Below are 12,162 nucleotides of genomic sequence, written 5' to 3'. Positions count from 1 at the left end.
GGATGCAAAAAGCAAAGTAGGGATGCCAGCCTCCAGGTGGGACCTGGGGATCCCCTGGAATTACACCTCATCTCCAAACCACAGAGATCAGTTCTCCTGGAGAAAATGGATGCTTTTGAGGATGGACCCTCAGGCATTATACCCCGTTGAGGTACCCCCCCCCAATTTAAACACTACAATATTTCAGCATTTTATTCATTAAATACATATAGCATTTGGTAAATATTTAATTGCATTCATTGCTAGTTCTGACACGGTAATCATTCTATTCTATTATATCAACCCTACGAGAGAGACAGAAGGTACAAAGCAGAGAAAGGAAAACAAAGGGTAAAAATTATTTTATTTGCATCTAGCTGATTTATCTGTTGTAATAACCATCTCTGCGGAAAGACCTCAGATAGTTAAATGAGAATAATGTTAATTTGTCTGTTTTTATTTAAAGCAACTTGAGAAATCAACCGTTCTTAAGGAAGTGAAGAGCCACTGAAGAGTTTTCTGATGCAAAGACCTGAAGATACATGTCTAATACAAGCTTAACTTCAGAGACTAAGGCATGTTGTCACTAATTGCTCTCCTTTTTAGTTTTGGCAGCCTTTGACCCACCTGAATGCAGAGAACGGTTACAAAAGTTTTAAAAGCCTAAGTAGAAGGTTGGCAATGCACAACCAGCATCTTTTCATTTGATCAAGTCTTCCTGAGATGCCTACAGTCCAGATAATTACTGATTTGTATGATGGCCAAATATTGTTGCATAGTATTTGTGAACCCTTTTATTATGGACTGACCATATGTTTTGCAGTCTCCCCAAAATACTAACAGTACAGTCCTAAGCAGAAGAACAAAGTTTGAGTTCAGTAGTACCTTAAGACCAATGAAGTTTTATTCTGAGTATAAGCTTTCATGTGCATACACACTTCTTCAGATATCTGAGGTACGTGAAGAAGTGTGCGTGCACACAAAAGCTCATACTCTGAATAAAACTGTGTTGGTCTCAAAAGTGCCACTGAGCTCAAACTTTGTTCTGCTGCTTCAGGCCACCTCAGTCTCTACATCATTACTTCTTTCCCTCCTCTTGGAAGCCCCACATCCTCTCCCCATCCCTGCTTCCTTCTCTCCTCCCCACCCACCAGTCCAATAGCTAACAACTTTTTGCTCGGGGGGCCAATGTTTTGTGGGGCCTGCCATCATCTGTCCGTGTGGTACTGCCATGCCATGCTCATACTTCTAAATAATAATAACTAAATAATAAACACAAGTGGTTTATTGCATATTATAGTCCTCACATATGTATTCTCAACAAGGACTATAAATCCTCTGTATGTTAATATATTTTAGTGTATTTCTTTTTCAGAATAGTATATTAGAATACTGAATGTATGCATCGGATATTAGGATGTCCCCTTCCTCTTGGCTTGGGGGGGGGGAGGCCACACGGTGAGGGAAAGGAGACGAAGAAGGGGCCAGAGGGCCGGTCCAGGACACTGGCAAGGCAAGCATCCAGGCTGCTGCTCCTGCCGCAGGGGAAAAGGCTCAGACTCGGAGAGGATTACCCACCGCTGACCCCGCCAGCGCCACCGGCCTCAGAAGGGCAGTGGCAGGTGGGGGTGGAGAGAAAAAGGCCAGTGCCAAGCCCACCCCACGCAACCTGCCCCCAAGGTGACGAGGAGAGGAGCCCCTGGCTGGTTTCCAGTGGCAGAGGCCAGGCAAGGGGAGAGAGCAGGGTGCCGCCTCATCCTCCTCGAGGGAGCCCAGCTGACCATGGCAGGGAGAGAGGCAAGCAGGCACCCAGGAGGGAGGCGTGGGGGGGGGCAGGTGTCCCCGCTCAGCAGCCCTCCACTCTGACCTCCCAGCAGCAGCAAGGATGGCCAGGGCAGCAGCAGGCGGCACGGAGTCACTGGCTGCTGGGCTGAGGGCAGTGGTGGGGGAAGGGAGGTGGAGCCGAGGATTGGGGAGGGACCTGTAAAAATCACAGGGGGTGCAGGCCCCATGGGCCCCACAGTAGCTACGGGCCTGCCACCCACCAACCTACCTTCCTTTTATCTGGCCCCTCCATCTTCAACTATATTTATTTTCATTTACACCCTGTCTTTCTCTGCAATGGGGACCTAAAGTGGCTTAGAGAATTATACTCCATTTTATCTTTAGAACAACCATATGAGGTAAGTTAGGTTGAGAGTGTGTGACTGCCCCAAGGTTGACTAGGGAGCTTCCACAGCAGAATAGGAATTTGAACCTGGGTGTCCCAGTCTACAGCTCTAAACACATCATCAAACTAGCTTTCATGGGGTGGCTGGTGGTTGCTGCCAGGCCTGGCCACAATAAGTTCTCCCTCAAAGGTCTGGAAAATGCCTTGCCCCCACCCACGGCCTTTGACTGACAGAAATCAAGTCTTGAATGCTGACAATACTTTTGTGGTTGCCTAGCGACAGCCACAGAGGGCATTTGTTTCTTAAAACTACAGGTGCTGCTTCTATTATTTGGGGGGAGGGGGTTAACAGCATCCTTTTTTAGATTTTAGATTTGTTGGAAGTACCAGATACGATGTCCCAGCATCACAGTCCCCAGAAGCAAGTGACCACAGAGTTGCAGGCATATAGGCAGACACTAAGCATCTTCCTGTTTACTCTACTGTCACTGAGAATCCCTTTGAAGTGTAGATCAATACTTTTTAGACTTAAGCAACTTCCGTCTCCTCTCTCTCTCATGCACACAACATGGAGAAGCAGGATGCCTCTCAGCATCCACTTCCATCTCCTATAACATAGGAACTGTCTCTATATCTCTACCCTTCACTATCAAGCATGCATTTCTAGAATAGATTATTTTGTTTCAAACTGAAACATGGCTCTGTGTAACTTTGTAGTCTTGCAAGCACATGGTAGCTTCAGGACAAGCACTGCTGCATTAAAGCCAAGTGAACTCTGCTAAATAAAGAAGGATCTGGATCACCAAAACTAGTACCCTTCCAACAAGATTTTTCTGAAAACCTTGGGCTTCTCTCAAGTTCATTGAAATATCTGTCTGATCTGCTCATGACCCTAATATCTGGATTTAAGAATCCACAGATGAGGTTATGTTGGAAATTAGATATACTGATAAACAGAGTTCCCTCTAAACTGTGCTAGGGGGTGCTGGCGCCCAAAATTTTAGGTCGCAGATCAGCTATTTTAGCTGCAGCTCACAAGTAAACTGAGAAGGCTTCCCCCCCATTGTAAACAATGGAGGATGGGGGTACCTCCTTCTGGGGCCCATAGAATTGGACCCCCTGGTCCAATCTTTTTGAAACTTGTTTTATTCAAAAGAGGCACCAGCAGCTATGCTGCAAATTTTGAGCCTCTATGTCAAAAGAACAGCCCCCCCAGAGCCCCAGATACCCCTGGATTGATTCTCCATTATAGCCTATGGGGCCCATCAACTATAATGGGTTTTTTTTGCACACCCCATTATGCTTTTCAGAATGATCTGTAAGCTGCCTGGATTCATAGGGAAAAGTGGGATATAAATATTTGAATAAATAAGTAGTTTGGGCAGGTTGATAACATTTAAGCAACTTCCTGTTTGTTATCTTATGTACTATTTTGACAGTGATTGTTCTACCTCTGTTATACTTGACCTGTAATCTGATATATATAAAAGCCCTAATGTATTGGCACTTGCCAGCTTTCCCATTGGCTGTGCTGTGTTCAAGATTGGTTCTGTCAGTAAAAAGGCAGGGGGAGGAGGCCCTTTCCAGGCCTTTGTGGGAAACTCATTGGGTCCAGTCCTGACTAGGGTTGCCAGCTCCAGGTTGGGAAATTCCTGGAGATTTTGTGGTGGAGTCTACAGAAGTTAGAGTTTGAGGAGAGGAGAGGCCTCAGCTGACTAGAATGACATAAAGTCCACCCTCCAAAGCAGTTATTTTCTCCAGGGGAATACCTAGGTTCTTGCTGTGGAAGGTGAGTGGGTGATTTTGGACCAGTCACAGACTTTCAGCCTAACCTACCTAACAGGGTTGCTGTGCAGATCAAAAGGGGGAGAAGAGAATGATGTAAGCTGCTTTGGTCCCCACTGCAGAGAAAGACCGTACTTTTCCTCCTGGGGAAACATTGTTCCCAATCTCCAGGTGAGAGCTAGAGGTCACTCAGAATTACAGCTGCTCTCCAGATGGCAGAGATCAGTTCCCCTGGAGAAAATGGTGAATTCTGTGTCATTATACTCTGCTGAGGTGGCCACCCTATGAAAGCCAGTGTGACATAGCAGTTAGCACTTCAAAGCGGGGTTTGCCAGACCCAGGTTCTTGCTGTGAAAGCTGATTGGGTGATTTCAGACTACTCACAGATATTCAGCCTAACCTACCTCACAGGGTTATTGTGCAGATCAAAAGGGGGAGAGGAGAATGATGTGAGCTGCTTTGGTCCCTACTGTGGAGAAAGACTTTACTTTTCCAAGGTAGAGGCTGTAGAGAGGGGAGAGGAGATGGAAACCTGAAGTCAGAAGGGAAGATAATGGTACATTGATGGTTGGCTGGGAAGGAGACAGGGTTGCCAACTCCAGGTTAGGAAATTCCTGGAGATTTGAAGGATGGATCCAGGAGAGGGTAGAGTTTGAGGAGGGGTGGGACCTCAGACGGGTACACTGCCATAGACTCCACCCTCCAAACCATTCATTTCCTCCTGGGGAACCATTGTTGCCAATCTCCAGGTGAGGGCTAGAGATCACTCAGATTTACAACTGCTCTTTCCCCTGTAGAAAACGGTGGACTCTGTGTCATTATACCCTGATGATGTTGCCACAGCAAATTGACATCGAGTGCCCAATGCTGGGACACCCGCCCAGAGCCTCTTTCTAGATCTTCTTGTATTTATTTGCACAATGGGCCTTATTCCTAGTTTGTCATATTTCATTTAAAAAGCCAAAGGAGACTGCAAGAGTTCCCCCCAAAGTGGCTTGCTAATCAGCTGGAGGGCCTTTAAATCTTGCAGGAGGAAAGAAGAGGGGCTGCCGCTGGTCGCATGCCTGAATTCCAAATGGTGAATTCTGTACACATACTGTATGGTTCTCAGATCTGGTTCCTGGGACCAACAGAACTACTCGATAAACTTCTTTCGTAAAATACTCGCTTTACCACCATGTATAGCTTCCTCAGTCATACGACGCGAACTGTGCATTCCAAAAGTTTCGACAATGATCTGGAAAGCTATAACCAGTTTTAAGTACAGACTGTCAAATTTTGAAGACCTCCCAGCTTTCACCATGTCAGCAGCCTGTGAACATCATTGGTCAAAATGGTACAGAACTGTAGAAATGGAAATTAACCAACTGGGCTTACAGAAGTTAAGCAATCTGAAAGAAGACGAGCATTACCTATAGAGAAACTGCTCAATCAGGACTGGGACTCCCTCTATAAGGATACTAGACGGAAATGTTCTCCACTTCATCTAAGAATTAAGTATCCAACCCAATTTGATCAGCCATACTATCTCAATATGCTGGTAGTCCCAAAATTGAGGTGGTCATATATGATCACAGGCTGCAATGCGCTGCCAACCATCCAGATTAAGGGCAGTTTTCTTAAAACACCCTCAGATCAGACCTTTTGTGACTGCCCTTTGGCAATGGTTGATTCATTGCCTCGTACCTTTTTCTACTGCCCAAAGTATGCAACAGCCAGAGAGAAATGTCTTAGAAAATGGCTATGAAAGTACTCGGCCAATCCTGGTACCTCAAGATAAAGATTACTTTTTAGTAGCCTCTGTAAAAGCTGTCTGGTGAATGTGGCAAACTTCTGTTTTATTGTGATTTTTAATTCTTACATTTTTGCCTATTGTGTATGGCTGTTAAAGTAGAATAAACTTGAAATCTACACACTTAGTAGGGCGTAAGCTAAGATATAAATTATTTGAAATCCTCATAGTAAACTTAGTAAATCACTTAGTAAATGTAATGTTTTGTTTGAAAAGCAAAATATTTACCTCTCCTGGCTATGCAGAAAATACTATATGCATGATCCAAAGGGACTTTAAAGGTGCACATCCAAGCCTTCATAAAATGTGCTTGTAAAATCTTCTTCTTCTGTACACTTAACCAATTTACACATTACAGAGTACAGAAGTTAGGTCCAGAGTCCTAGTAACAGTCAGATTTGAATTGTGTGTTCTCCTCAATTCCAATGTGCAGAGTGCCTAATTTGGATCATGACTATAGTGCATGTGTAGAAAGGGCTTCAGCCTTCTGCATTCCATTGTGTTCCTGATCTGAAATGGTCAGGGGGGGATGGGACTATTTGGCCTCTTGGGAAAACCAACAAGTATAACACAGTTCCAGTCTGAATACACACCTGGAAATTGATAAAAATCTGCATGTCTGTAACCCAGGACATAGTAGTGGGGACTCCAGATCCAACCTGTGCTGTCCATAATGTGTAAATCAACTTTTTTTCACTAAGGGTGGAACTAGACATGATGCAGGGAATCTATCACGATCATGTGTGTGTTTTAAATTCCAAAACAGCTGCCAGATACAGGTGGGGGTGAACTAGGTAAGGAACAGTGCTCAGGCTGGGATGGTTTAACCCACCCCTGTGCAGACATATTTTGGATCCAAATCTGTCTTCCCCTTCAACTGTTATTTGCCTGGGGGAGGGGGGGATACAGCCACCCCAATGACTGCTTTGAACTTCTAAAGAATGCAGGAAATCCTGATTACAGACCTTGCACCTCATGTCTGGTTTAGCCTTAGTTACACACATTTTCAAGCCATCTGACATCTTTTCTCTTTAAAAATATTTCTGTGTTAACAGCAATGTGCATGGTTAGACTTCATGTGTTAGACTTTATGTATTAGGTTACAGAAACAACAGGTTGCAGCCTTCCATCCCACTTTGCTAAGTGCAGAGCATTCCTTGGGATGGTGTAAGGTTCCGCACTTAGCTAGGCAGAGTGATACAATACAACCCAGTGTAAGGGGAGCTAATATAAATCAGACTGCAGTCATGTGGAATCTACCTATACTAGATTAAACATGGTAGAAGCAATTTCTTCTGTGCCCACCACAACCATTTTCTGGATATGTAGAGATTATGCAAAATGCACAATGTATTAAGTATCACACTTAACAGAAACAGCAAGTAATCAAATACAAGCATAATCAGTGTTCAAGTGGTGCGCCTGACACTAATCAATTGCAATGACCAACGTTAATCTCTCAATACGACAGTTGTTTTATATATTTAACACAGCCAATACAATTTTAAGTTTCAGCACCCTGTAAATCTATTATGGGGGCCATGGGGGCCCAGAGGTTAAGACACTGAGCTGCAGACTGGAAGGTCAGTAGCTCGGCAGTTCAAGACCCTAGTGCCTCATGACAGAGTGAGCTTCCATCTCTAGCCCCAGCTCCTGCCAGCCTATTAGTTCAAAAGCAAGAAATTCCAAGTAGATAAATAGGTATTGTTTCAGTGGGACTGTAACAGCATTCCATGCACCTTGGCGTTTAATCATGCCAGCCACATGACCATGGAAACGTCTTCGGACAGTGCTGGCTCTTCGGCTTCTAAACAGAGATGAGCACCGCCCCCTAGAGTTGAATTTGACTAGCTTTCGAGCAAGGGAAACCTTTACCTTTTTAATCTATTATGAAATAAAGTGAGAATATAAGACTTCCATGTTTTATGGCAGAAAGACCCAATGACCAAAATCTGTTTCATAATTTTAATTTAAAAGACACAATCGCCTGTATGTGTACTGTTTAGGAAAGAAAAAAAGATCAGTTCTGCTCAATCTATTTTAAATTGTGAATGGTAGATTTTCCCTTAAGACATTCCCCTTCTGCACATCAGGAAACACAACAAAGTAATATTGTGTGTTCTGGGAAACAGATCTGTTACCAGTCATCTGGAAAACCCAGCATGGGAGGCCATAGTCACAGCAAGACAGTTACCCAGAAATCAGCTAATCCAGAGAAATGATTTTAATCCTTTACATAGAAAGGAAACCTACCAGAGCAAGAACTTAAAAGGAAAAGAAATAAATCCCACAAGATGGAACAACATCCCCAAAGGAGGACAGATCACAAAAACTTTGAGTGGTTTAGCACATGTAGTAAATAAGTAAGAAAGAGAGATTAAATTTATAGGTGAAAATTAGATTGCAAATATTTAATATCACTCCACGTTTGCTCTTGAAACATTTAATATAATTACAACTAATTTCATTTTTAAAATCTAGTGTGGTATATTGCATAAGAGAGTTAGACTAGTTCTGGGAGACCAGGGTTAGAAATACCCAGATTGTCATGAAATTAACTGGTTGACCTTCAGCAAGTCACCCTTTCTCAGAATTACTGTGAGGATAAAACAGGGATGAAAGAACCGTATATACCACCCCAAGATCACTGGAAGAGGGATGGATTAAAAATGTACTGGCTATGGAACATCTGGGCCATTTAGCATTACCTTTTAATTCTTCTGTGAGCTCAAAGAGATTGACTTGGATTGACAAACCAATGGTTTCCATTATTTTGGAAGCAAGTCCTGTTTGCTTTTCTTTAAAGCAAGATTGTCTGCAGAGTTCTCAGTTCACTAGTCTAGATCATTCTCTCAGATATCAACAAATGCATTTACGTATAGGTGTGTAGCTTCTGACTTTGTGAAACACAATGTTTCTGCTACAAAATTTGAACCACAGTTACTTACAAAAAAGTTCCATGAAGCCAACACCTCCTCTCTTCTGAAAGGTTAGTAAATGAGAAGTTCTTTAAAATCTTACCATCATGATTAGAATTTCCCAGTGTCCATGGCTCATCTGAGTCAAAATGAGTATCACCTCCTATTCCTGGTCCAGGAAAATAAGCATGGGCTAGGAATCCACCCTCTCCATCAAAAGGAGAACTGTCACCATGGAAACCAGAAGCAAAAAATATCATGATATCTGCCTCTTTCCTGTCACTTTTAATTTCATGATAAGGAACTTCTTCAAAAGTGAGTGGAGTCACTCGCTGCCAAACATCAAATGCTTGCCGGATGGCCTTCCTGGTATCAAGCTCTCCAACTTTAGGGGTGTAGTTGTGTACACTGTAAGAAGAAGAGAAGGAACTTTCTAATACCGAACATTCATATTTAAAAGCATATTTCAGATTAGTAAAGCCAGAATACTCATTTTAGGCCCCTTTATATTTTTGAGAGATTTCCAGGCACATATTATCAGGTTTACAAACCTTTCCTCCATAAGAATTATTATTTACTGGGGGGAGGGACATACCATGACTTTTCACAACTAGACCATATCCCCCACCAACAGTAAAATTCTTTTTTCCACAAGATAGATCCCTTAGTATGAAATATAAATACAAATATAGTATGATGTATATAGAACCTCAGAAAGCAGACCAAACAACAAAACAAAAAAAGGAATAAAATTCAAGCTTTGCTCTCAGCTGGGTGCTAAAGCACACAACAAAAAGCACAGAAAGTGTTTCAAGTAGTCAGAATCTGAAGAGTGAGGCATGAGTCAGGTCCCGTTAGCTGTACAAATTGGCAGGAATTGACACACCCAACACCTCTGGGCAACAGAAGCACCAACACAATGTATCCAGTTCTTGCAATGTTAAACACTGAGTGCGGTCACACGTGCCAGAAAACGCAGGGGGGAAGCAAGGCTATTTGCACCATAGTAATTTGACCCGCCACTGCGTGATCAGACGCAGCGGCAGATGAATCGTTCTTTTTTTGTTGCTGCGTGTTTCCGGTGCGCTTCAACGGGGGATTGCTGACACAATGGGAGCGTGCCGGAGTGATCACACGGGGAATTCCGTCTGCGGCCTGTCACAAACCTGTTTGATACTGCAGTTTCCCTGGTATTTTTTAACTCCTCTTCTTCAGTGGAGCGCAACGGGTTGGCAACAGGTGCGGGAGGCTTGCCGGATGTTCCTGTGTTATTGTGCCCTTAAAATCCGCCCGGCATTCGTGCCTATTGCGCGGCTACTTCTGTGTATGATCGGGACCACTGTCTATCTCACATCAGGAACAGAATCTCTTTGTGGAGATTTTTCAGATGCCTTCAAATAACATATACTTCTATTACAAGCGCACATGGAAGCAAGCTGGGGAGCATGCCTGCATACAAGGAAGGGACAAAGCCCATAAGCTGCTGTGGCAAAAGGCACATCAAGAGGGTCATTTGATGGGATTCATGTCCATGTGTTCTGAAGAATGAAGGCTAGATTTCTCATCATGCCACAGCCTCAACTCTGGGCCATATCTAGTGCAGAACCTGGCTGCATCACTGGTTTCTTATGTGGATGGATGAGTGACTATCTCAGAAACCTTAGATGACTTTGTACCTCTAGTCAGAAAAAAGCTTGTTGTCATGGCTAATGAGTGGGATGGGAAGCATATGAATACAACTGTACAAATCAATGAAACTGCCTTCTTCTGGAACAGTGTAATCAGAATGAATGACTCAACCACACACAGGATACTGCAGAATCAGAGTAACGTCAGTAGGTGGGGGGGGGACAGCACAATCAAAACAGTCTTGTTTATAAAAAGATCCATATGAAGGACTATAATAAAAACAAACAAAATAATGTATCGTTCGAAAAAAGGCAATTGGGTAGAAATGTTCTAAACACGACCCCACTTCAAATTTAAAGGAAGGTACACTTAATTATGAGAATTAGACACAATATGAAAGCCACAGTATGAGGATTAAACTCATGCAAATTGCCTCAAGTAAACAAGCCCTTCTTGATTCTGGCACCATGCCCATTACATTTTCCATAACCACAACATCTTTTTCAGACAGTGGCTTATAGCCAGAATAGAAACCCTTGTCTTACTGATATGACCAACATTATTAAGAGTAGATTTATGAGTGTGAAATGATAAGGATCAGCTATATCATACATGTATTATGCAAGATGATCAGTTTAATTCCTCTGCAATATTTCTTCTAGATCACCAATTAAACTATTTTATTATTCATGCTCAAACAGATCTCTATTGGGCATGTTCTTGAGAGCATTCTCTCTTCATATGTTCTCCATGTCACCCCACCTAGTCCACATCCTGAGAATCTTCGGTAACATGCAGAGGTCCCATGACAGACATTCAGAGATATTTCAGGAAACAAATCTATGTGTAAATTATTCTTGAAGAATTTTTTTTTAAAGTTCTTTATGTCAACAACCAGAGCAAACCATGCTGTTCCACCACCCCCATCAATTTGCAGCCGACTTATGGCAACCCTGTAGGGTTTGCAAGGGGTGGTTTGCCATTGCCTGCCTCTGCATAGCAATCCTAAACTTCCTTGGTGGTCTCCCATCAAAGTACTAATCAGGGCTGACTCTGCTTAGCTTACAAGATCTGATGAGACTGGGCTATCATAGTAAGGACTGGCAGAAAATGCCATCAAGTCTAAAGTCATTAGTGACACCACTCAAAGAAAGAATTACGACTTGTTATGTTTGGCTAGATATTTGGCCACACAGGCACCATATTAAAAATGCACGCGGACCTTGTGGTCTAATATTTAAAATCAGTAGCTACCAAATACCTCTTACAGGGTATTGTCAATAAGGAAGAATACTGAGAATTTTAAAAGCCCAAGGACATACAATAATCCTTCAAAATAAGAATAAATAAAACAAATTGACATGAGAGTTTTTTGACTGCATTAACTACTCATAAAGCACCTTTCATAATAAAGGGTCCCAGTTTTGGCCTATTAAAGATAGTCTGTATGATGAACTTTTCCCCGGGCAAGCAGTCTCCTGAAAGCTTGGGAAATGAAGGGATCCTGGTTTAAAGCTTGATTTTAATATTTTAAGTACTGCAAGAGTTCAACATGGTGGTACAGATGGCAATATAAATACAGAAGTGACCTTTGAAAACCATCATTTGTTTCGGTAGATAGCAAAACAGAATCTTCCCTGAAGGCAGTTTGGTAATCATTTCTATTTTACCAGTTTGGAATAAATTCAGAAACAAAATAAGTATAGAAATCTTCTTTGTAGCTATATTTAGAAGGAGCAACGTGTCAGACGTTAGATCAAAGACAGCAAAAATAAGAGACTAAAGGAGTCTTTTTTTAAAAAGAGGTCACGCTGTGTTTTGAACAAGAAAGGTGAAAGGCTCTTTTTCTTCTGCTTTTACAAACTAGCTCCTTTATAGTACAACACACC

General features: G+C 42.6%; 1 protein-coding gene across 2 annotated transcripts in view; it reads right to left on the bottom strand.

Moving 5' to 3' along the window:
* Nucleotides 1-12,162, bottom strand: part of MMP24 (matrix metallopeptidase 24) — a 60,850-nt gene that overhangs the window by 22,202 nt on the left and 26,486 nt on the right. For both annotated transcript variants that reach the window (XM_015408213.1, XM_015408212.1), the window contains exon 4: nucleotides 8,748-9,052. In XM_015408213.1, coding sequence (XP_015263699.1) covers nucleotides 8,748-9,052 — 305 coding nt within the window. The remainder of the gene's footprint in view (nucleotides 1-8,747; nucleotides 9,053-12,162) is intronic.

The sequence above is a fragment of the Gekko japonicus genome, unplaced genomic scaffold (genome assembly GCF_001447785.1).
Source record: "Gekko japonicus isolate JY-2015 unplaced genomic scaffold, Gekko_japonicus_V1.1 scaffold211, whole genome shotgun sequence".
Lineage (NCBI taxonomy): Eukaryota > Metazoa > Chordata > Lepidosauria > Squamata > Gekkonidae > Gekko > Gekko japonicus.
The sequence above is the reverse complement of the archived record's forward strand: the minus strand, read 5'-3'. Positions and strand labels throughout refer to the sequence as shown.